Genomic DNA, 23552 nt, shown 5'->3' with positions numbered 1-23552 from the left:
CTGCTGCTCCATCCCTTGCTCCTATCACTGCTTCTGCCACCCCTCCCCTTCACACCCCACATCTCTGGGGTAGTGAGAACACTCCTCCAATCTATTCATTCAGAGACAGTTTCCTCTTAACTTGAGCTATTAACTATGAATGGATTAAAAAAAGAGAGAGAGAGAAAGAAAGAAAGAAAAGAACGTACCTAAAAAGAGATGCAGAGGGAATTTTGAGAAGTACTCAATGCAGGTCAAGTCTCAGATCTGTCCTTTGATTGAGCTCTCTACCTTTAACGAGCTAAACACCTTTCAGATCCAGTGACTGATTCAGGGCTTGGACATTGAGGTCTCCAAAGGAGAACGCAGGACCTAACAAAAAGTCTGGGTCATACAGCCAGATAGATACGCTTTCTCAAATCAGCATATCCTTGAACAGGGATGAACAGCACATGCCATGATAACAGGCAATCAGCACCCAGGATGTGAAATGGAAGAAGCTGAGACTGGGATGGTTCAGCCTCCTAGATTACTAATAAGCAAATAAAAGTAATCTAAAAATACATATTAAGAAATACACTGTTGAAAAAAATCTCAAGACAGGCTGAGAATCCTGGTTCAAGAGTATCTAGGTCTGATGATGCAAGCAGGTTAAACAGGGCTGTATATGGTCTTACTTCACAAAAAAAAAATCCTTAAGATGCTGCTGAAAGGACATTAGTCAGTCTCCCAAATCAGTAGATCTGAACAACAGATTTGCTGAAAAGTATAAAAAGCTCAAGAGAGTGCAGAGCAACCAGAACAAACAGTGAATTCCCTATCCTTTTCTCAGATTGAAAATAGGCTAACAAATGAAGAGATTTTGAAAAGAAAAATAGGTGAGAATGGAGGAGCTGAAATGTTGGCAGAAGTTTTAGCCAGCATTGCTAGAGAGTGCTATTTTTTTCCTATTGCAGTAGAAAAACATTTGTGCTACAGAAACTAATGAGATTGCTATAGAAGAGATGACAAAAAAAGACTTTTAGTGGAAAACCATGATTTTGAATCACTGCAAAAAGCAGCTGAGGAGAACTGAGGTACATAGTGTGCTCATTCTTATATACTCCTGCAAGTAGTACACAAGGAGACAAACCAGGAGCTTGAGATACAGGTTCTACTAAAGCAAGAATTCACAAGGACACACTCATTTCATTGCATGTGCTGCTAACACTTGAAAAAGATCTAAAGCTCTCCTAAAAATATCCACAATTAATTCATGGAAGTGCCATGTCTTGTGTTGTACAAGGTAGCCTGTTCAGACTGGATGATACAGCTATTCCTTCTGGCTTATGTGACTGTATGAGAGCTGGAGATAAAGCCTGAGCGCCAGAAGCACTCTAAAGTGCTTCTGCCTTCTATATTCAGGGGCAGCATTTATTTATCAAAACGCCAAAGTATCTTCCTGTGTGTTACTTCCAATACTATATAATATTGATACCAGTTTCAATCCCCCTGAAAGGCTCTGAGAATGCAGGTTTCAGGTCCAACATAGAAAGAAGCATGAAACTGGTGTTACTGTAACCTTGACACAAAGGCTAGTCTTCTTAGCCTTAACTGAAAAGCTGAAGTAGCTGTCAGCACCGAGAAGCTACATATCCCTACAGCTTCAATGGTCTTTCCGTTAGCAAACAGAATAGCAAAACCCAGGGTGCAGCTCTCACGACGCAAGAGAGCATCCCTACCAGATCAGACCAAGTAATCCTCTATGCCAAGATTTCATCTCTGAAAATAACCAGCAGTGGATGCACAGGGAGGAATATGGCATGTATAGTGCAGTTCTTTACCAGGTATAATCTGATTCTGGCAGTCAGTAGTTAAGGAACATCTGAACTGAAGTAGATATTTAACCCATAACATAAAATGAACCTGCTCCCTATTAATTTATTTGTTTAATCTGTTAGCAAGCCCAGTAATACACTGGCCTCCAGAATATTCCAAAGCAGTGATTTTTTTCACGTTTGTTTACACATTACTTAAGACAAATTATACGATGTTTATCCATATATGTACACACTTAAAGCAGTACCTGTGACTATAACTATTTATAGGTCTGACATAGGCCCTGAGACTATGAGAGGCAGGTTGATCCTGATAATATATTAACTCATAAATATATTTCAAGAAGAACTATTTCAGTAAGGATACACAACAAAAGAACCCCCACACACATCCAAAAGCTTAGTCTGAGATATAGTGTAGAGAACCAGCAGAGTCCATGTTATCTGGGAAGGAATGGAGACAACCAGGGGTGTGCCGCCCTCAAAAAGATGCAAGAGTATTATTACCCCTGTGTGAGATCTATCCAGCACCAGATTGTGGACATTACTTTTAAAGGAACTGCTACAGGTCTATACCATAATTCAAAATACCAGCATTCTCAAAGAATTAGTACAATACTGTAGAAGAAATTGCCTAATACACAGAGACTTACTACTTTGGTCCTGCTTGAACTCCAACACAATAAGTGGACCAGAACCAAGGCCAGAGCATCTCCCAGCCTCCTGACGTTCAGGAGCTCCCTTCTGCAACGATTTACCGCTATGCAATTGAAGGCCTCCAAAGCTTGCAACTGTTTCCTCCGTAGGAGACGACTCTGGAAACACATCCTCTTCAACAGAGTCATAATCATCACTGAAAGAGTTCTCATTCACCCTTTTCTCTTCTATACTGAGTTGCAAGCTTCTTCTCAGATCCTGGTACAATTCAAACAGATTTGTCAAGAAAGCTCAAACATGTCTTTTAAAACACAATAACACAGCTGCCTCTTCTTCCCCCAGGAGGAAGAAGTATCTTCTCATAAATTCAGAGCCACAATCCAGATAAAAATATTTACATTCCTATGCCACATCTTCACCCCTCTGGTGGGGAGCTGTAAAGGAAAGTCATCCTACATCCCCTTTGTTCCTTCTCAGAGTGCTTGCAGAAAAAAAAATGGAGATCAAGAAATTTGTATGCGCAAAACCAACTTCGGGAATAAGTTACAAACAGGAGGTAAGTAATGGAGAGAGTGAGGATATATTTATCTTCCACTTTTACACAGTTAGCAAGCCAAACAATTTGGTAGTCTATTTGAAGACTAATTGCAATCTAGATTTTCCAAACACCTTCCTCAAACAATAAAGCTAATGTAACAGCAGCTTCTTAATAAGTAATTGAATAGATGATCATACTTCTGTCTTGCACACATCTGTAGTTGAAAAAGCAGTAGAAGAGACTTGTGGTCTAATGAACTACCAGTTTCCATACAGTTTAATTGGATACATCGTAACATATTTTTATGCAAAAGTTAATCTACTCTGAAATTTTGAAAAAACTGCCCTGCCTCCCTAAGCATATGCCACAAACAGCATAAATGATGCTGGAGAGCCTTTTGATTTTATGAATATAAAACAAAAAGACCATATACATCTAAAATGCTTTTTTTTTTTTTTTTCCTCTCCTTACTTTCACTGGTATTAGGGTAAGCAAACTCTACGAGTAAGATGAAAGCTTGAAGCTATCTTAGGTACAAACAAACCATGATAGTGTATGTTCAGCTCACAATGAAAGCTTCAAACTACTCTCCTGGTATAGATTACACTGATTAGGAAAGCCTCATTGACAGAAATATATTACAAAGAGTAGGCAAACTTAGGTTCAAAAGAAAGTCTATAAGCCACCTGAATCTGTACATTAAGCATGTCTTCCCATCAAGCAAGACTAGTATTTCTGAGTATTTGACACAATTGAACTTTCTCTTGCCTTGTCTTGCTTAAGTCTGAAACCTGATGACACCTATGCTGTAACAAGACATTCAAGAAAACGCCTCAGCACTTCAGGAAAACTGAAAGCATTTATCTGGGATACAAAGAAAAGTTTTGGTGGTTTAAATTATTAGCTTACTGCTTACATATAATTATAAATATCAGTGTTAACAAGTTACTGTTTTGTAGAGGAAAAAAAAATCCTAAGCTCAAAAGTGACATAGGAAAGGTAGAAAGAAGCAGCAAGAATGGTTTTTTTTTTTTTTTTTTTTTTAAACACCCCCAGCTGAAAATACAAAGACATGTAGCACATCTACGCTCCAACAATGCACTAGAACTGTACACACCTGTGTAACTGGAAGAGATAAGTATAAAGACACTGAGAAAAATCTTAAGTCATGTTTACCGAGAGATTCAAAAGCTTTCATAATGTGACTTGTTTACTCAAATCTTCTGTTATAGGAGATTTGAAGCCAGAACTCCTAATACTAACTCTCCTATCTTAAACACTGTCACATTACCTCCTGCTGTGAACATAGTCAGCCTAGTAACTGCTGTACTGAAAACAGGCTGAAAACAGGCGAGGACACAAAGGAGAGCCAGATCGTCATAGGTCTACTTGACTGCTCATTTAGGCAACAGTGGATTTAGTAGCTAATACAACTATCTTTTAGATGTACCACCTCAAAAACATTCCTTCAGAATCACAGAACCCTGACTGGTGAAAATTATTTCAAGATTTAAAGTGTAAATCACTCTCAAACAGCTGGGTAGATGTTCCAAAATAATGAAATAAAAGTTATACAAAGATACATGCAAACAAAGACATCGTAAGTCACGGGATTCAACAACAGGACAGGCTGTAGGAGAAATTAGCCAAATCTATAGTTAACTATGCTTATAAAAACTTCATTTTCTCAAAAACCTTTCCTCAAAGGAGTAATATTCATGGTACTAATAGATCCATCCATATCCCTAGAACTTTATATCAAAATCAGGGACAAAACTGGCAAAACAAAGTTACAAGCTACTCTCAGCCTTGTAGCATGCAGGCGATTACAGTGTTAATATTAATTTTACGCAGAAGATGCTCAGACAGACAACAACAACAGAAGACACCTGCTTAAGAGCATACACAGCTTTTAGTATGACTTCCTAATACATTATAATCCCATTTTTAGTTGTTTTTTGAGGCAGTCATACTTCAGCTCTTTGGTCTGAGATTTTTCAGACATCCTGTCTATTTCAAACTAATATTTTGAGGGAGCATGAAGAAGAGTACAACAAACTAAATCAAGCAATTAAAATTGGTAGCAAAGTTAACACTGACAATTTTGTTCTTGGTGGTTTAGAGCAGAAGCTTGAAATTCAGCAAAAAAATAACCCTGGAATCCAAAAGGTATCTTTTGCTGTCACACTGAAAAGCATTTAAGTCCCTTCAAATTTCAAGTACTGAGAAGAAAAAAATATATAGATAGATAGATAGTATTTCCTTCTGCATAAAGCTATGTTTGACCCTGTGCAATTTAAATTCCGTGACTTGGTTTACTTTGACAAAACCATCTGTTAAAAGTTGTCTCCAGCAAATGAAGCTTGCTGATCTCCCCACTTCTGGGAGTAGAGCTAGGGAGCAAGCAGAGATGACAGGAGTCAAAGGGTAGTGATCAGCGAATGAGAACAAGAGAAGGGTTTCAGATTAGTTTTCATTGGGAAGCCTTGAAAAGCAAAGGACAGGGTTTGCCTGAAACTATGCATGAAATCTGGAACCTTCATAAGCCTGAAAACTGGATGTTTTGTTTGAAATCACCATGCCAAGCTTCTGCAAAGTCTGATCATCAAATTATGTAGTAAGAAGAAAAAAAAAAAAAAAAAAGAAAAAGAAAAAACACACACTGCCCCATACCTTTATGTCTTCAATAGTTAGTAATATTTTTTCCTTTTTACCATCACTGCAAAGTTGTGTAACGGAGTTCAGGGTTGAGTCTTTAAAGTTACTGGATGGACTGATACTGGAAGAAACGAAATTCTGGAACAAAAAAATTAAGAGATTTACTGTACTTTTAATTGCAGATCACCAACTGTAGAACTGAAAGGGAAAACAAAAAACAATGTGGAAATTACTTTTACAGCTTCTAAAACACTATGTGGGCTTTACTTCCAAGAGAGAAAAAGCATCTAAAGAAGTGATTAGAGAAAATTTCAGTTAAATGTGAAACACGACAAAAACGAATTTAAAAGGAAGCCAAGTTTCAGATTATTTTCAGGTTATATATTCTACAAGCAACTGATTTTATGTAAAGACCACATTGTACAAGTGATTCTAATCCCTTTAATCCCCGGCAGTGCCTTAAGAGCCTTCATATCCTCATTTTCTTCTTTAACAAAGCAAGTACATACACTATGTAAAGCATGTACATACACTGTGATAAATGTAGGGTAGTGACTATTCCAAACCCAACAGTGTCTGTTATCCATCACACATAAGGTCCAGCTAGAGCTAGTATCATGGAGTGTTCTTTATTATCAGTGGAATGGTTCTATGGCATTAGGTCTTGAAAGTCTGTGATTTCTATGGAAATAAGACTTGTACAGTCACACTGGCTGTCCCTTTGTAAACCCATCCCTTCCTTATAGCCTTCAAAACTGTTTCAGCTATATCTGACAAAGGGTAAAATTTGCAAAATTAAGGACATATATAGCTAAAAATCATGTGTATGTATCCCTTGGATTAAGTGGATGAAGAACCTCTGAGGTTTAATCAGCTTTACAGAAGTGCAAACTAGGAAAATATGCTTGGCAAGTTTGCTTGACATAAGTGGTATCAGCTGTAGACAGTTTCATATATAGACAGAAAGGCTGTACTGATGTCATTCATTGGTTAGGCAGAAAAACAGTCAATTTTTTTTTTTTTTTTTTTTTTTTAAAGACAGGACATCTGTGAAGTATGCTAGAACTAACTGCAATTAGTAACCAAATGGAAGGCTAAACTGTCAAACAGCACGGTCGTATCAATACAATAACCACCTTTGATGGAAAACAACTTTATTGCTTATAGTGTATGTGTATATATATATATATATATATATATACACACATGTGTATGTATACAAGTGTATATATGTGTTATAGTGTATGTGTATATATATATTTTAAATTTTACCATACATATATATGGTTTATTTTACTATATATATATATATATATGATAAAATTTAAATTTTTACCTCAACTTGTTAGGTAAAACCATGACGTGCAGCAATTTCAGCCTAACTATTCAAAAAACTAGCCTAAGAATATAACAACTGTTAGCTAAGCTTTCTCTAACCTGAGTCAAGAGTGATGTCCATGTGGATCACCACTAAATGAACCGAAAGACTCTCCTTTAAAGAGATACCTTGGTTCTGTCTGAGAAAATATTCTACTGCTATAAACTAAAACTTAAGATGTTTTAGTGTTGCTGACAGATTAGATTTCTAAACATTTACTTTCTTTCCATTTTGCTCCTTCTTTATGACATCTCATCAATGTCGAATCCTCTAGTGAAAGTGCTATTACATAATGGGTTTGCATGCACTAGCCAAGACTGATAACTGGGCCCATTCAATATTTCCATTGCCATTACTACGAACAACAAAAGGCAACAGCGAATTGTACCTGGGAGTAACAGAGAGGATCATCATCATTTGTCTCCATGTTCATGCTTTCATAAGGTTCAAAATCCTCAGAGTACTCAGAAGGAGGTTTAATGCAGAGTTTAGATCCACTTTCTGTTTTAATCTCAACAGCTTTCTGTAAAAAGAAACATTTAAAGAAACTGGGCTTTGTTCCGTTAACAGCACACAAAGGATAATCATTATGTTTTACAGAACAATGTCTATGTACTATAAAGGAACCAGAAAAACTACTTAAAGTAATTACAATTTTTGGAAGATGTGTTACTTGTGTGTAATGTATTGGGGGCACATGGAAATGTTGTGCCACAAATATTCAAACTCAGATTGATTTGCCCTTGAGAATGTCATAGACATGGCTATGAAGGTAGTTCAAATTACTGTTTTACTTCATAACTAGGATGCAGGCAAAGCGTATGCACCACCAGTTACTGACACATGGCTACTGAGGGATAACCCATGAAGATCTGAGAAATCTCACCTTTCTATGCCATACTACTTCAGTATTCCAAGAGAAATAGAAAGCAGGAAGTCCATATGCCTCTCCCAGGGAGCAAACTTATCTGCAAGTAACTGTTTTGCCACTTTTGAATTCTTGTGCAAAGATACACATTCCATTCTAGACAACCCCTCCACAGAGATCACTTACAGGAAAGTCTCAGAACTCAATGATGGGAATACAGTTTTATGAAAGGCAACTTATGATCTGGGAATTTCCACAATGACACCAAACTTAGTTATCAGCTGTTCATACACTCCTCTATCATTTTGTAACTGTCAGGAACAGAGATGTCCCAGAGAGGAGATGCTAAGGCATTTGCTAGTAGAACACGTTCTGTCAGTAAGTCTACCTTCTGGCCTTGTGGCATACCTTAGCACAGCCTGAAATCAAAATTGCTGGGTCCTTTGGCTATCCAAAAAAAGCCATTGGGAAATTGCTGGGAAAGTTCTGTTTGTTACAGGGACATCAGTCAAGTCAAATGAATGCAAGAACAGGGCTCTCCTCATTTGAAATGTATATAGCAGTACCTTCCATTTCAAGAGAGGGGAAAAAACAGAAGGGAACAAAACAAGACACCAGTAAGTCTGGTTAGGTGGCTGGTTAAGACTAATTCCATGGCAAACTCAAGTAGTGGTTTGAGGGCGAGTTTACAAGGTGACCATGTCTGGGTAAAGGCTGTCACGGGGGCACCACTATCAAGTTCTGGATCTCTTCCACCCTTGTTAGAACACCAGGAAGGTCCTGCTCATGGTCAGATAGAATAGCAAGCTACTGGCTAAAATAGTGCACCTACAAAGGCAGGGAACACTAAGTTCAGGTCTCAGGAAGAGGCAAGACCTCTCACTGAAAAGCTGTCAGTGCTGCCAGATAGAAACAGAAGGACCTTCCATAGGATGAATATTAAATTACAACCGGACGTACCTCACTTGGACATTAAGGTTTACCATTATTCCAAACAGTTAAAGTTAGCTGCCTCTGTATTATCTCTGGTGGCAATCCAGGATACTTAGACCAGAAGCCCCACAGGAACAGCAACATCTTGCAGAATACCACAGTGACAGTCTAGTCTATTTAGGCAGGTAAATTTAGGTAGCTGAATTTCTCTAGCTGTGGATGAAAAAAGTCTTCTGACAGGGAACTAGTAAGCTCAGTCTGCCATAAAGTACCATTCTGAATCTATTCTGTGAAATGGAGGGCTTGAAGATCTAGATGGAGGAAGACATCCAGAAACAGCAAAGCATTCTATAGCACTGAGAAGAATGTAGATCTTACACCACGCTGAATACTTCTTGCACCCATAACAGAATTAGCAAATATTGCATGAAAGCTACATTTAAAAAAAAAACACAAACACAAACCACACAAACGAGAACAATGCAACCTGCTGTCTAGCACCACCTGCAGCTTACTCAGTGATTGCACATTCCTTAGCTAAATAATTCTAGCTGTACATCTAGCTACTATAACTCCACTATACTCCCATCCAATCGGATTCAAGACTTCAGATATCACCCTAAGCTAGTTTCAAGTAGTAGCTAGTTTGAGGTAGTACAGGTACCTATAGCTGGCTAACTTTCCAGTGCAGTCAGAGGAGATACCTTCTTCTTTGTTTGGCTCTTGTGATTAGAATGACGTAGCTTATGACTAGCAAACGAGGTCTGACAGGTCAGTATGCAAGCAGATACCTACTGAGAGAAACAGCCTGGAAAATGAATCCAAATAAGTAGCAAAGGTTATAAATAAAGTAACACAGCCTAAAAACTTGAATTTGCAGTATTTGCTGAAAGAAAAGAAAACCTGCATGAGATGAACCCTTGACCTTCAGTCATCCGAGCACAAACTGGCCATTCAGCCAAGACCATTGCTAATCAAGTAGGGTAATTGTCTGGGTCACAGACGCTCCACTTGTTCAAAATACACGCTTGTTCTGTTAAATGAATCATCTTCCTTGACTTGTTAGATCAGATCCTGCCTTAAGCCAAAAGAAAAGATGACAGATTTCTCCACTGATCCAAGAACTATGAAGCTAATGGCCTCAAATTTCTTACAGACAAGGAATTTTTACTACTTCTATGCGTTTTCCTCTGTTCTGATATACAGTAATTTCTCACCAGTTACAACTCAAGCTATGCAGATCACACCTATGTGTCCCCTTAACAGTATTGCAGGGCAGAGAAATGCAGCAACAAGCAGGGATAGATCTCCAAGATGAGGTTTTCCATCCTTGCACTAGAGAGATTAAGCGTGCCAGCAGAGATGTCAAGCAGCAGCTATTCTGCTGGAGAATAGTAAGCCAATCAATCACTTCAAGGCTACAGAAGTTTCTGTAACAGATGCCACTGAATCCAGACTTTTTCAAGGAGATCTTCTGCCTCTTTGGACTTCAAAGCAGACAAAATATTGGTTAGGGTATTTATTCATGTTGGCACTCAGTACCCAAGACCAGATCAACACCAAGCCTCCATGAGAAATCAGCCCAAGGCATATGAACTGCCTGTTATTTACCAATTGTAACCATTTCCCCACAAAATGATTTCCAACCTAAGCCTTACCTGAAGCCATCCTTTGCGCTTTGTTTTGCTTGGTGCAGTCTGTATGCTCCATTCCCGCAACTCCCTCTCTTCTAGGTGGGCTGCTGTTCCAGAATTTCAAGACAAGAATTACAAGACAGAAAACAGAAATAGAATATTTGACAATATACACCCTACTCAGAGTTTTTACATAAATATTTTTTAAACAGTCCTCAGTTCCCCAGCTGAGGAGAGAAACATCCATCATTCATATTGGAATAGCATTAACAACTAACTGAAAAGGCTCCCTGCTTCAGTCACCAGCTAGTCCTGTGTTAGTAGCAGGAGTTCTGAAGCTCTTTGGGAATAGTCACCACCATGTATGCTCATGAAAATAAACTGCTTAAAGCTATGTTTGCACGAAAAAAACATTTTCATATCAGCGTATGTGCAGCTCACCATACAGAAAGATGTTCTAGAATAGGTGTGTACATCATTCTAATTCCTAGCTGGGTAGAATTTAAGCTGTCTTAGAAAACTATTAGAGCCCAGAACACTTAGGGCAGACTGATAGAGCAAGCCCAAGACCATCTTAATGAACAACAGATGTTATGCTAGGTTTACACAGGATTTTTGCATACTTACTCTTGAATTAGGAAAACATACTAGGGAATCAGCAGATTAAATAGAATGTATTAGATATTTAACATACTGCGCAGAGAAGTGTTCTTTGTGAAAAAGTCATGAATGAAGGACAAATAGTCATTTTCCTCCTTTTTTAAGTCAAGAAACATTTGGTGGCAGAACTTCTGTGAAAATTCTCTGCGTATTGTTAAGCAGAACAGATGGTCCCTGTGCTGGCAAAGGTCCCAACTTACAGTGGAGCAATGAATTTCAGAGACAACACTTTGAAACACAGACAAGTATCCTGCAGGTCACAGGGCATGTACCTTTTTTTTTTTTCCTCCTTTCAATGGCGCAAGGACATCAGCAAGACTCTCAATACCATCCTAAATAAAGGTATCATTTCCCATGTCCAAGACAGATTTACAGCTTCCATTCCTTTTCAGGGGAAAAAAATAGCCGATGCAAAACCTTTTTTCTTTAAACCATAATTTAATGGTCACATTAAGCCAGCAGAAACTGGCACTACCAACAAAAGCAGCAGTCTTCCTACCAAGGTCATAGAATCACAGAAAGATTTAACCTGGAAGGGACCTCTGGAGGTCACCTAGTCCAACATCCCATTCAAAGCAGGGATTACTTCAAAATTAGATCAGGTTGCTCATTCGAACTCCCAATGTCTTTTTTTTTTTTGGTTGTTGTTTTGGACAAGCATACTCCTACCTGTGCAATGAACTGTTCAGAGAATTGATACAGGCAAGTTTTAACTGAGGAAAAAATAAAAAGAAAGATTACTTTTAATCACAATCAGCTGTCCAATTTGGTGCACCATGTGAATGCACAAACACTGGTACAAGGACTTGGGAGAGAGCAGGCAGAGGGGAGGACCATTTTTTATGGCAACAGTGTTGGCTTAATGCCAATTTAGAGTGATCATACAGCTACAGCACAGATGAACAACAGCTTCTTCTATAGCTTCAGCATAGAGCATCTTCCTCTTGCCCGAAGAGGTCTAAAACAGGACAAAGAAAAGAGGGGAGAGGAAGTGGACTGTGCCAGGGAAGAAAATGTCTTGTGTCTTGCTTGATAAAACAGCCTCCTCCAATGACAGCTCCTACTGCTCCACAGGCCGCTCAGAATTAGCTCCAGAAATATTTTGCAGTCATCAGCATTGGTGTTGAATGCTATGGGGCTCTTTTGGCACTGAGAGTGAACTGTCCAGAACTGGAAGTGTCTTTAAATTTTACTTCCTAAGCAACTCCTCTCTTTAAACAACTGCCCAGAAGACCACTCATGGATGGTGTGAATATAAATAAAAGGGGACACACTGGGACTCAAATACTGTTGAGTATTTGGTTCTCAGAATCATTTGAATATTTTATTATGGATTCACATGATCTGGTCACTCTAAGCCACTAAGGACAGTAGTTCAAACTCCAAGCAAAGTAGATGTAACTTAGCTAGTCGCCTGTGCTGTAAACTTGCTTCAGAATAACAACATCCTTTCCGTAGGATGGAAATCCTACTGTAGGGCTTTGAACACCAAACATTTCCTGTTTTGCTGCACAAACTAGGTCAACTGGTGCTATTCCCTTCCAACCTTTAGAAAGTTTGAGCTGACAGCGTCCATTCCATTAGTGAAGAACTAAGTTATCAAAATATTTGTCATAATGAAGGAGACCCCATGCTACCCTTAAGCCACATCTTTGTAACCACACATTCGCTGGGAGTGCATAGTTGTTTGTGAAATTATGTCTGGGTTATGCACCCAAAGAAATCACTATGTACCCAGAGACCGGTATCACCACCTTACACATCATAAACCCATCGTTTAATTTAACTCATTTATTAGGCCTAAGCATATTTTAACTATTGTGGATTATTCCAAGAAGTTTGTTCATCACTTCATTATAGCCCTCATGAATTACTCCAACAACAGATCTGATAGGGAACACAGACAAAATAGCATGGACAAAAATATTTATGATAATACTTTCAGGAACCACAAAGAGGGTGGCCATCCTGTTTTATAAAGTATGACACAATCCTGACACTTCAGAGAAGACTAATCCTATAGATGGATGCTTTAGAAGTAATAAATGACACAATAACTCCCAGAGGAGATAGATAGGGAAGAAAATTCAGTGCTGTATCTCAGCTAGAAAACATTTCTGTAAGTAAAACCATATTCTATCATCGAGAGATGCCTAGAAATGAAATGGTGTACAAAACTGCTAAGGTACTACACCAAGGCAAGACATTTGTACAAATCACCATTGACTGCCACTCTAGGCTCTAGCAATAAAATAAAATGAAAGAAACAAAATAACAGAATGATGATTTGGTTGATATCCTTCACTACAGCTCTACATGTTTAAAATAACACTATCAGACAGCTAAAGTGCACCAAAACACTAAGTTCCTCTCCAGTGGAAATAATGCTACTGTCTATAACTCAACGGAAGTACAGCAGGGATCACAGACTCCCACTGAAGTCATTAAAGGAACAGTAGCACAGGTCTCAAACAGAAACTCAGTATTCTACCCAAACTGAATCGAGTAACAACAAGTGATCATAAAAATCTGGGGAAGCTTAGAGCTGGCAGCTGCACAACAGAACTTGGGAGAGGAAGTTACTCTTGACAAGAGTTCTATTACAGCTCCTGCCGCAATGGTCTTCCAAACTGTTTGGATCACAAAAGTCAAAAAGCTTGTTTTACACCCTCTTTAGCTACCTGATGGTCTAGCATCTCAGTATGACAGAGGCATACAATTTCCTTCTTTTTCAATATTCAAGAACACCATCTTTGCTGCATCATTACACAAAAAAGATGACTGCTGTGTAGCAATGGCTGAAAGTATGTGGAGGACTGGAGAGAAACTAAAAAAAGAGACATGGAGAAAGTAAGACCAATTTCAGAGCACTCAGTAGAACATGGCTAATCCTGAACACTCTTAAACTTGAAAACAAATAGCATGAGTCTAATGTAGCAGCGGGGATGGGGGGAGAAACACAGAGGTTGCAGTCATGGTCACAACATTGGCTGAAAGAAGTTAGTATTGTTAAAATTAATTTCCAATATTGTTGAGATTAATACACTTTCAATCATATTAAACACTCTTCTATAACATTTTTAACTCATTGTCTTCAATATTAAGTGAAAATAAAGCTCAAGTAGGTACTGCTTCTATGCAGATGGTGCCTGCTAAGAGGTTATAGCAAGTGTGCAGCAAGGTTGGTAAACTGCTTTACACAGAGATTTAACAAAATAAACTTCTTAATAAGCTAAATGATTAGAACATCACTAAGATCACATTTTATAACTTCACACAAGCAAAAGTATTCCTGATATTACACTGTTCTCTGTTGTGAGAGACAGACTTAAACTAGAAATAAGATACACATTTTAAATAAAACCAGCTAATCACTAGAACAATAAACAAGAAAAAGGTAGATTTTTCCTACTTCAAATATTTAAATAAAGTTTACATGTCTCTTTAAGAGGACTATTATAGCTTAAACAAAACTTATGAGCCTAATGCACCCATTATTGGATACAACTTGGTTACTGTCTATGCTGCACAGGAAACCAGACTAGATTACATTGGTGTCCTTCAGATTTTAAAAACCTATCAATAGTGTTATGCCCCAGACAAAGCTATATAATTATTTTATACTGGCAACACGTACACATCTCTATCTTCTAGTTTCAGGTATAATGGTTTAACAAATGGAAGAGCAGTGAATTTAAACTTTGGAATTCGTTAGGGATCAACTGAGCAACAAACAGCATGTCACAGAGACTACTTGTCACACACAAGCAACTTAAGTACTTTGATGAAGGGGTCTCATGGAGTTTTATTTCACCAGCCTCAGATGCTGCTGTGTCACTATCACAGCCTGACTCATTAGGCCTAACCAGTAGCCTCACCAACCAGATTACAGCTCTGCTGAGAAAGCATTTAAAATAGTTTGTAGTGGAGCGCAACCCCCCTCCAGCCCCCGCCCCCACCCCCCCATATCTCAGGCCCCAGCTGACTGCAGATAACTGACAGTGCTCAGTGCTGACCAGAAGGAACTAGGCGATACTGGCTGCAACTGGTGAGGCCAGAAATGGGCATGAGGTCAGCAAAAAGGGGTATATTTTCCCCCAACATGGCATGAGGTCAGCAAAAACAGTACATCTCTGCACCAAATATTGTATGACCATGAGTCAAACTCCATGCCCATAAACAGTGCTGCAGCCTAGAGCCCACTGAGCTCTCCTGCACAGTAGCAGGCTGCGTGGTGGTGAATCTCCCCTTGAGTTGGGACACCCCTCAAGGTTACTCTCCTGGAGTTAAGAGAGCCTCTGACAAGAAACCGTTGGAGCGGTAAGAAACCGAGACTCAGGCAATAACGAATGTGCAGTAAGATTCGCTTGTTATGACTACACTGCATAGCCATCTTCAATAAATCTGTTTGCAATAAACCCAGAGATAATAATACCATAATACATAACTCCCCCCACCCCCCCGCAACACAGTTCTAGACTACCATCTCTGTAAAACTCTTATGAAACTCACCACTTGTCCTGGCAGTCCTTGCTTCAGTTTTAAGGTAGCCTTGTGAGTTGAATTTTTTGGGATAACTTCTCAGCTCTGAATTAGCTCCATTCAAATACAGACAAAATCCTTGTTCTAACTGCTCCAGTCTGATTTGTATAGGGTCTTTTCTTTTTAATTGTCTCAGTATCCTAACATAGAAAGGATAATAACTCATCCATATGCATTGCTTATACAGGTGGTCATATTAGCAATTATTACACAAGCACAGTATCACAAAGCAGAAAAATATGTTCATAGTTTGAATAATAAAAGTGTTTCTGAATACAGCTTCCAGGACCGAGCTTTTTTAAACATGTCACACAGTGTCAGTACTTAAATTTGACCAAGCATCTATGAAGACTGTTTCTGTTGCTTCTAATTTCACATTTTTCCACTTGAAATATAGTGCACAAAATTTCTGTCTGAGAACTATTGAGAGGTTTTTTTTTTAATTAAAAAGAGCTTAAAAGTGGTTGAGCTTCTCTCAAGAATAAAACATAAAAGAAAAATATTGCTATTTGTGTTTTGAAACTTATGGGGAAAAACTCCCAGTCAACAGTAATGTTAGAAATAACAGTAATGTTAGAAATAACAGTAATGTTAGAAATAACAGTAATGTTAGAAATAACAGTAATGTTAGAAATAACAGTAATGTTAGAAATAACAGTAATGTTAGAAATAACAGAAAAGTCTGGTAAAAAAATAAAATAAACAAGGACTTTTTTTTTTGAATGGCGCAGAAGAGATCAACCAATACTAAGCTAAGTTAAATGCCTTTAAACCTATTGGGATAGAAACTCATAAAAACCCTGAACATAACACAAGTTACAGCTATTCTCAACTGTGCACAAACTGACACGGCTACTGAGCATTTTCAGTTTTTCCAAAAACTTTTTGGCACCAGAAAGACACTATATTTCACCAAACTACCAATTATGAAAATAATCTAATTCTTAATTCTGTGTTATAAAGTAGACACTGCAATCAGTAAGTCACCAATACCTAAGATTTAGTGAAGGCTCTAAAACTGCCTGCGGATGAATTTTTTCTTGTTTTTATTTTTGGTGAAATAAATAAGTAACTACAAGACTGTAACATACAACTGGTTTAAAAGAAAAAGAGGTAAAAAGGTCAGAAAAATCTTCAGAAGACATATGGGATTGGAATTTCATCTCTCTGAACTTTCTGGCAACAGAACCGTACAATTCATCAACTTCAGTTCAGAGGAACGGACAGGCAGTTTCCACAAAAGATTCTTACTACCCTTTTGGACAAATTCAGTCATCATCAACAGAGCATCATACGTGGGCCAGGAGCATGTTTTCTTCTGTTACCATTCATTATAAGCTGTAATTATTTTCTTCCTGTGAATTGCTTTACTATTGTCAGTCATTGTATATTCCAAGGCCAGACCTGCCTGTGAAGTCATTTAGCTGGAGGAATCAGCTGAGAGAACAGGCTTCTTCAGGTTCTCTCACAGAAAAACAAGGCTGAAGTTCCTTCAACAACACTCTTTACCCAAGGCCTAACGCGCTGTCCTAACCAGGAAAATAGTAACTGAATTCTCCTAACGCATATTAGTAGTTCTTAGCCATTTATCATTCTTATTCAAAATTATCTCAAAACTCAACATACATTTACAAATGCCAAAAATAAAGACTAGCTCCCTGATATCCAAGAGCCACTCTTCCTTCTGTATTACGTTGTTACAGGGAATGAGGTTTCAGTGGTTAACATTAGCAGAATCTGAACTTTTATCTATTACAAACTCCACCCCCTTGCCCCAGTGGACCAGATTATCAGGATTAACATTGTATCAATTTCAACATTGAACCTCAGTATTACAGTTCAACCCCCACAGTTAACATTGTAACAGTCTCAACATATACTTAATACGAACTTCACACTGTGTTCCTGAAAAACACATAACCAGAAGGGCAGGCAGCGACCCCTCTCTTCCCCATCACCTTCCCACCTGACAAGAGCTCTCTGGGGTCCCCTCAGCCTTTCTGTTTCCTGCTGTTTCACACTGGCCCCCTTCCCTTCTACATGAGTGCACCACTTGCACTGCAACAACACAAACTCCCAAACTGCCAATACGAGAATTATCAAGGCTTCTTCTGTAGTCTCAAATACATACTCCAGTCCCAGGCCACACCAGGTGCAGGTGCAGCTGCATGTTCCACCAATTCCTGTCACAGGCAAAACAGTCCTGGTTTTTTTTCCCCCCCTCAATTTAAATTTACTGCCAATTAACACCAGCTTCTGATCACTGATTCGAGTACTGGGAAACACAATCAAACACTTACCACCTTCCCTCCTCCTCCTCCAGGCTCAGCTTCAGCCCAATACCTACCTCCCCATTCCAAGTCTCGGCTCCCCTTGTTTTCACCACAGGTGACACTCAGCCCATCCGAATTTCTTCAGTGAGGTGACGGGCAGCCCAAGAGGTTGGGGTCACGTGGGTAAGGATTTCTGCCTGCACCTTCTCACTTTTTCTTGGTTCCCCCCCACACACACACACACACTCCATGCTTCTCCCTGGTTTTCCTCTCTGCTCCACCATGGGTCGCCCAGGGGCCACAGTATCTTCTAGGCTGTACTTGCCCCCGCATGGGTCACCCACGGGCCGCAATCCCTTCAGGAGCGCCCCGGCTCCGGCATGAGCCGCCTTCCCCCAGCGCACGTGTCCAGCCGCGTCCTCAGCAGCCCCCGCCCGCTCTTCGCGGCGGCTCTTTCAGAACTCCCTCCGCGGGGGGGGGAGCGGGCTCCTCTGATTGGCTGGCGTTTTGGCGCGCAAGGGGCAGTTTCCACCGGTTCCGAGCGGCTGGAACAGGCTGTGACCGGCCCAGGGCAGCTCCCCGCCGCCTACAACGCGGGCAGCCCTGCACCACCGCTACCCAAACTTGTCGTTTCTGCCCTGGCAGCGTGCCTCTTCCGAAAGGCACCTCAGTTCACAGAAATTGTCTGCTCTTTTAATACAATCGTGGCTGTTGTAGTATTTTGAAGCTTTTGACCAAAATCATTAAGTTTGTTACAGGATCTGACAGAAAATGTTACGGCTTGTGGTACAGGAGGGAATGCAGAGAGGAAGTTCTGTGGATCTTTCTGAATTAATCTATGAAACCTTACCTAAGATACAACGGTTCCCACCTCCTCAAGCGGGAAAGTTGATACAAACATATACAGAAGTCAGTAAAAGTTGACTCAAAGATTTGCAAGAGCAACCTAGATGTCATTATCTCCAATCTTAGTAGAACCTGACTTGGGAAATTTTGCAGCTTTTGGATGCAATTTTCTGTATTTCTGAAAACACAAAAACCCTGCTTCATAACAATATTCTCACACACTGTGAGGTGTCAGTTATTCCTGACCCCAGAGCCTCATACGCTCTATAAACAAAAGCCTTTTGAGTAAGTAATGGCAATAAGTAATTTTATGTGGTTTTTTATGATACTGAAGAAATACTGTGGTCTTTAAAAATAAAGCTTTGATTTGTACCTTAGCAAATACAAGGAAGTAAAGAAAATCATCTGAATGCTTTAAGACAAATCAAACCAGACTTTGCATCACAACCAAGTTTTTAAACTAATAATTCACAACAGCTGATATTAGACACTATATTGCATAGTATACAACAGACATTATACACTCAACAATGGTAGCAGTCCTGTATCTTACCGGTTTCTTTGCTGAAGGGATATTAAATACTCATCATGTTTTTCATCAAAATAAGTCACCATGTCCTTAATATAAAGCTGAAACAAGAGAATGTAATTGTCACACTTAAGTACAAAAATGATTTAGAAAAGACTGTTAGTGTGTTTCCACCCAAGTAAGGACGAATGCTATAAAACTGAAAAGAGCAACTTCTTCAACAGAGTGTAAAACAGCATAATGAATGGTTTTCTTGAAGAACAGAGGAAGCGTTACTTATTTTTCAGAACCCTTCACAATGCAATAAATAGCTTTAAATGATAGAAAAGGAAGGCACGTACTATGAGGAATTTATAATCCAAGGACTAACAAGAAATTTAGTTCTGGGAACAACTTGAAAGGGTCAGTTAGGTGCTAAAGCATTACCATACTTTTGGAGAACATAATTTCAAATTACAGGCTGTTTCTAAAGCCCAACTGTAGGATGATTTTCCTGAACTACTACCACCTGTATGGTCAGCTGAACATAGAGCTTACTCACTTCAGAGTTTATATACAATTAAAGCATTTAGTTAAAGAATTTACCTTGCTTGCCTTTCAGGAAATATGTGTTCTTCCCTGGAATTCCCACTGAGTATTCTCGGGTTGTTGCTGAAAGTTCTGGTTAACTAGGTCCCATCTTATACACTGAGGAGTTTGAACTTGTCCCAAAATATTTTAAGTAGTTCTGTAACAAAAAAAAAAAAAAGAAAGAAAAAAAAGTCTACTACCAGTTGCACAGCATCTCTACCAAAATACCCCCCTGTTCTTCTTGTTCCCTCACCGAGACAGCGCAGTGGCGGGGCTGAACGCGCAGGTCTCCCCACACGGCCCCGGGAGTCCGGCCACACACTGCCACCGCTCCCTCTGCAGATACCGGGCTCTGGAGGAACTCCCGCAGGAGGCCTCTCCGCGGCCCGCCCCAGGCGGCGGCCCCCACAGCGACTCGGCAGGGGACCACGCCGAGAGGAGGAAAAGGAGGCCAGGCCAGGTCACCGAAACCCACCGCCCGGCCCGGGCCCCTCAGCCCCTGCTACCCCGTTTGTGCGTTTCCTTGGTTACTGTCGCAGGTGGAACGTCACTTCCGGCGCGCCGGGCCCCTGCCCGGAAGCGGCGGCCGGGATGGAGGCTCTGTGGGCGCTGCTGGACGAGGTAGCCCTGGAGGGCCTGGACGGCATCACGCCGGGCGCGCTGTGGCATCGCCTGGGCGCCCGCACGCCGCCCTTCCCGCTGCCCCTGGAGGCCGCCACGCGGCAGCTCCTGTGGGCTGCGCTCAGCGCCCAGCCCGGCATCAGCTTCTACTTGCTGCCGCGAGCGCGACCGCCGCTCCGCCTGCACGACCGGTGAGGGCTGCGGCCGTCCCCCGGGCCCCGCGGCCGCCCCCGCCCCGGCCCGGGTCCCCGCCCCGGCCCGGGCCCCCTCCCCGGTGGGGCCCGGCCGCCAGTCTCGGAGGGGCTAGTGCTTCTCGCCCGGCCGCAGCCAGCTCCTGCGTCTCGGAGCCGCGCGCCGCCCTGCTCCCCTTCCCCTCGGGCAGAGCAGCCCAGCCCGCTGCTGCCGCAGGAGGCTTGGGGAGGGCTTGTTTCTTTTGGACCCGGGAAGTCCAAGACTGGCCTCCAGCCTCCGCGGAGGCTGCCTGCGCCACTGGGCACCTGGACAGCTCCTCCGTTGGAGCTACACGGGTTCCCTGGGGGAAGGCTTGAGCAGTCACTGGGTGACAGGAAGCGAGACTGAGGGTAGTTTTCTAGTCTGCTACTTGGGAGATCTGGGTGAGAGTCCTGGTTGGGTTTCTGTTCCAAAGACTATTCATTTGCCACGGAGGTGCAAGCAGAATGTATCTGTCCAAATTCAAAAGGACAGATGTGCCTGTTGTTTTCCTTTCCTATAAACCAGTATTTATGTATGTTTCTTTTCCTCCAACTGCTTCAATATTCTTAAAGCTTAGAAGAGCAAGTAATGTACTTTCTACTTCCTCACTACCTTGTATGCTCTGCATGCTGATGAGGTCTGGTGTTATTTGGAGGGTGTAACCCTAACTTCACAGTTTGCCAATTTTGAGGTTTCAGAAGATTTTAATTTTATTTTTTTCAACATACTTGATGGTAGCACCAAATTCCTGTTACCTGGTTAAATGTTGGCTCTGTTTTTACTTCAGATATGAAGAAATAGACCTTGAAACTGGAATACTGGAGACAAAAAGAGATCCCGTTCCTTTAGATGATATTTATCCAGTCCACATGATTTTGGATAATAAAGACGGCATACAAGGTTCTTGCCAGTATTTTAAAGAGAGAGTAAATATTACTGATCAAATAAGGACGAAGGATTTGCAGCCTTGTTATACTTACACAGAAGCTGTTGAAAAGTGAGTAAAATTTTGATAGGCATTTAATGACTTTCAATTAAATTTTAAAAATTCAGTCCTTTCACTGTGTTCAAATAACTGTCTTAGAGTCATCCTTCAGTCAGCTTTTAAATTACTGTAAGGTTTTTGTGACTACTTTTTTCCTAATTGCCACATTAGATAATTTTTATTTCTCTATCTGTGCTGCACTAGTGCTTTCCCTCAAGATGTAATCTATTCACCTCTAATATTTTTGTCAGAGGAGTGCAGATACTGAATGTTTCTCATTATTATAATGCTGCTAAAACGTAACTGCAGTCACATTTCACAGTTACATGAACTATTGGATGTTTACTTCAGAAGGGAGAAATTTTTCAATAAAAAAAGTTACGTATTGGCAGAAAAGCAAAAACCAAACAGGTTAAGGCTAGTTAAACATTCATACACCTCTGTTGCTGGAAGTAGACACTTTATGTTTGACAAAGAAATAACTGCAGGGATCTGAAAGATGCTTGATGGCCTCTCAATACATTAATTCAATTGGTGAAGGTGCCAGTTATGGAAAATCTTTATGAGCTTGAACTGCTAGTTATGTGAATAGTCTGTGTCCAGCTGCATGGACTAAAACAAATACTTTGTCTGACTTAGCATCTCTGTGGCTATTTTTCATTTTAACAACTGAAAACTCTAAATGTAGATTTTTAAATTTCAGCATTTCTCAAATTACTTTGAAGCTTACATGCCACTCATTTTCTTTCAGATTGCGTGTTGCCTTGGTCCTGTCTGTACAATAGTCTATGTGATCCTGTAATGTATACATTAACAAATAGGTTGTTTGGAGTAAAATACTATTAAACAAGCTGCTTAGGAACCTATCAACATTTGCTACAAACATGTCACTGTTACAGTATTTGGGGAGTTTGTAGGCTAAATTCTATGCAGTGGCTAAATGTATTCCTTTGCTGTCTGTTTTGTGTGTCACAAAACAGCTTATTTATTTATTTTTTACTCAGTCCACTCAACACTTTAAAGCAAAGTGTTGTGCTGATATAGAGAAATGAAATGAGAAATCAGAGCAGCTTTCACAATACAAGTAGTAAGCCGTTTATCCTTAGTAGAAACTGATGTTTGCTATTTACTGAGACTTCATTAAGACATGGTTGAAAACAGGAAGAAATCAGGAAAATTTTAGTTGGAGATGAGTAGGGAATTTAACAAACAATGTTTTGATGTTCTAGTTCAGCATTAATACTATATTTTGCCTGGGTTTCACTTAAACATTTTGGGCATTGGTGGATACTGTGGATAGTCACTGAAAGAGAGCACTTCTGATCTTTAGCTCGGTTTGTGCTGATTAAATCAAGAATGGCCTTGGGTGGGGGAGGAAGAGGTTAATATCCCTGGGTTTATGGATTTAAATTTATTTTCTTACTTTTCATTCTGTTTCGTAGATGGGGAGAGAAACTAGTCATTGTTGCTTCCCAAGACCAGCGTTACAGAGCTTTAATAGGCTGGGAGGGCGATCCTGACTTAAAACTCCCTGACTTCTCCTACTGCATATTGGAGCGTTTAGGTCGTGCTAGGTGGCAAGGAGAGCTTCAGAGGGACCTTCACAGTGGAGCTTTCAAGTAAGTTCAGGTTTTATTATGTAGACTAAATTGAAGCTAATACTTTCCACTGATTACCTATAAAGTTCTGCCCAGTTAAGAATTCTGTGTATTGAGTGAAACTCCTATCTATATCAGGAGTGTCTCATCCTTACTGACAGGAGCACTTTGGTTCTTGGAGCCTGTGTTACTAGAGGTGTTGGTCTCTTCCTTGAGGTCTTAAAATTCCCTGATACTTTCTCACGAAACCACA

General features: G+C 40.2%; 2 protein-coding genes across 10 annotated transcripts in view; one reads left to right on the top strand and one right to left on the bottom strand.

Moving 5' to 3' along the window:
• KATNIP (katanin interacting protein) overlaps positions 1-20448 on the bottom strand; it is an 82823-nt gene extending 62375 nt beyond the window's left edge. For 4 of the 8 annotated variants that reach the window (XR_003260354.2, XM_026107705.2, XM_026107708.2 and 1 more), the window contains exons 1-8: positions 20136-20448; positions 19898-20039; positions 19337-19413; positions 15635-15804; positions 10487-10569; positions 7416-7550; positions 5665-5787; positions 2450-2711 (exon numbers count right to left, since the gene is read on the bottom strand). Coding sequence is in view for 7 of the 8 variants with exons in the window: in XM_026107705.2 (XP_025963490.2) it covers positions 2450-2711; positions 5665-5787; positions 7416-7550; positions 10487-10569; positions 15635-15804; positions 19337-19398 (835 nt within the window). In the remaining variant the exon portion in view is untranslated. Of the gene's footprint in view, positions 1-2449; positions 2712-5664; positions 5788-7415; positions 7551-10486; positions 10570-15634; positions 15805-18011; positions 18337-19336; positions 19414-19897; positions 20040-20135 lie in introns of those variants that run through there. The other 4 variants (XM_026107706.2, XM_026107707.2, XM_064520593.1 and 1 more) reach the window with 4 other exon arrangements.
• The window catches only part of GTF3C1 (general transcription factor IIIC subunit 1), a 57179-nt gene continuing 54060 nt past the window's right edge, over positions 20434-23552 (top strand). For both annotated transcript variants that reach the window (XM_026107711.2, XM_026107710.2), the window contains exons 1-3: positions 20434-20694; positions 21504-21713; positions 23144-23320. In XM_026107711.2, the coding sequence (XP_025963496.1) occupies positions 20474-20694; positions 21504-21713; positions 23144-23320 (608 nt within the window). In that variant the 5' untranslated portion in view covers positions 20434-20473. The remainder of the gene's footprint in view (positions 20695-21503; positions 21714-23143; positions 23321-23552) is intronic.

Source organism: Dromaius novaehollandiae, chromosome 14 (genome assembly GCF_036370855.1).
Source record: "Dromaius novaehollandiae isolate bDroNov1 chromosome 14, bDroNov1.hap1, whole genome shotgun sequence".
Classification (NCBI taxonomy): Eukaryota; Metazoa; Chordata; class Aves; order Casuariiformes; family Dromaiidae; genus Dromaius; species Dromaius novaehollandiae.
This window is presented reverse-complemented; position numbering and strand designations above follow the sequence as displayed.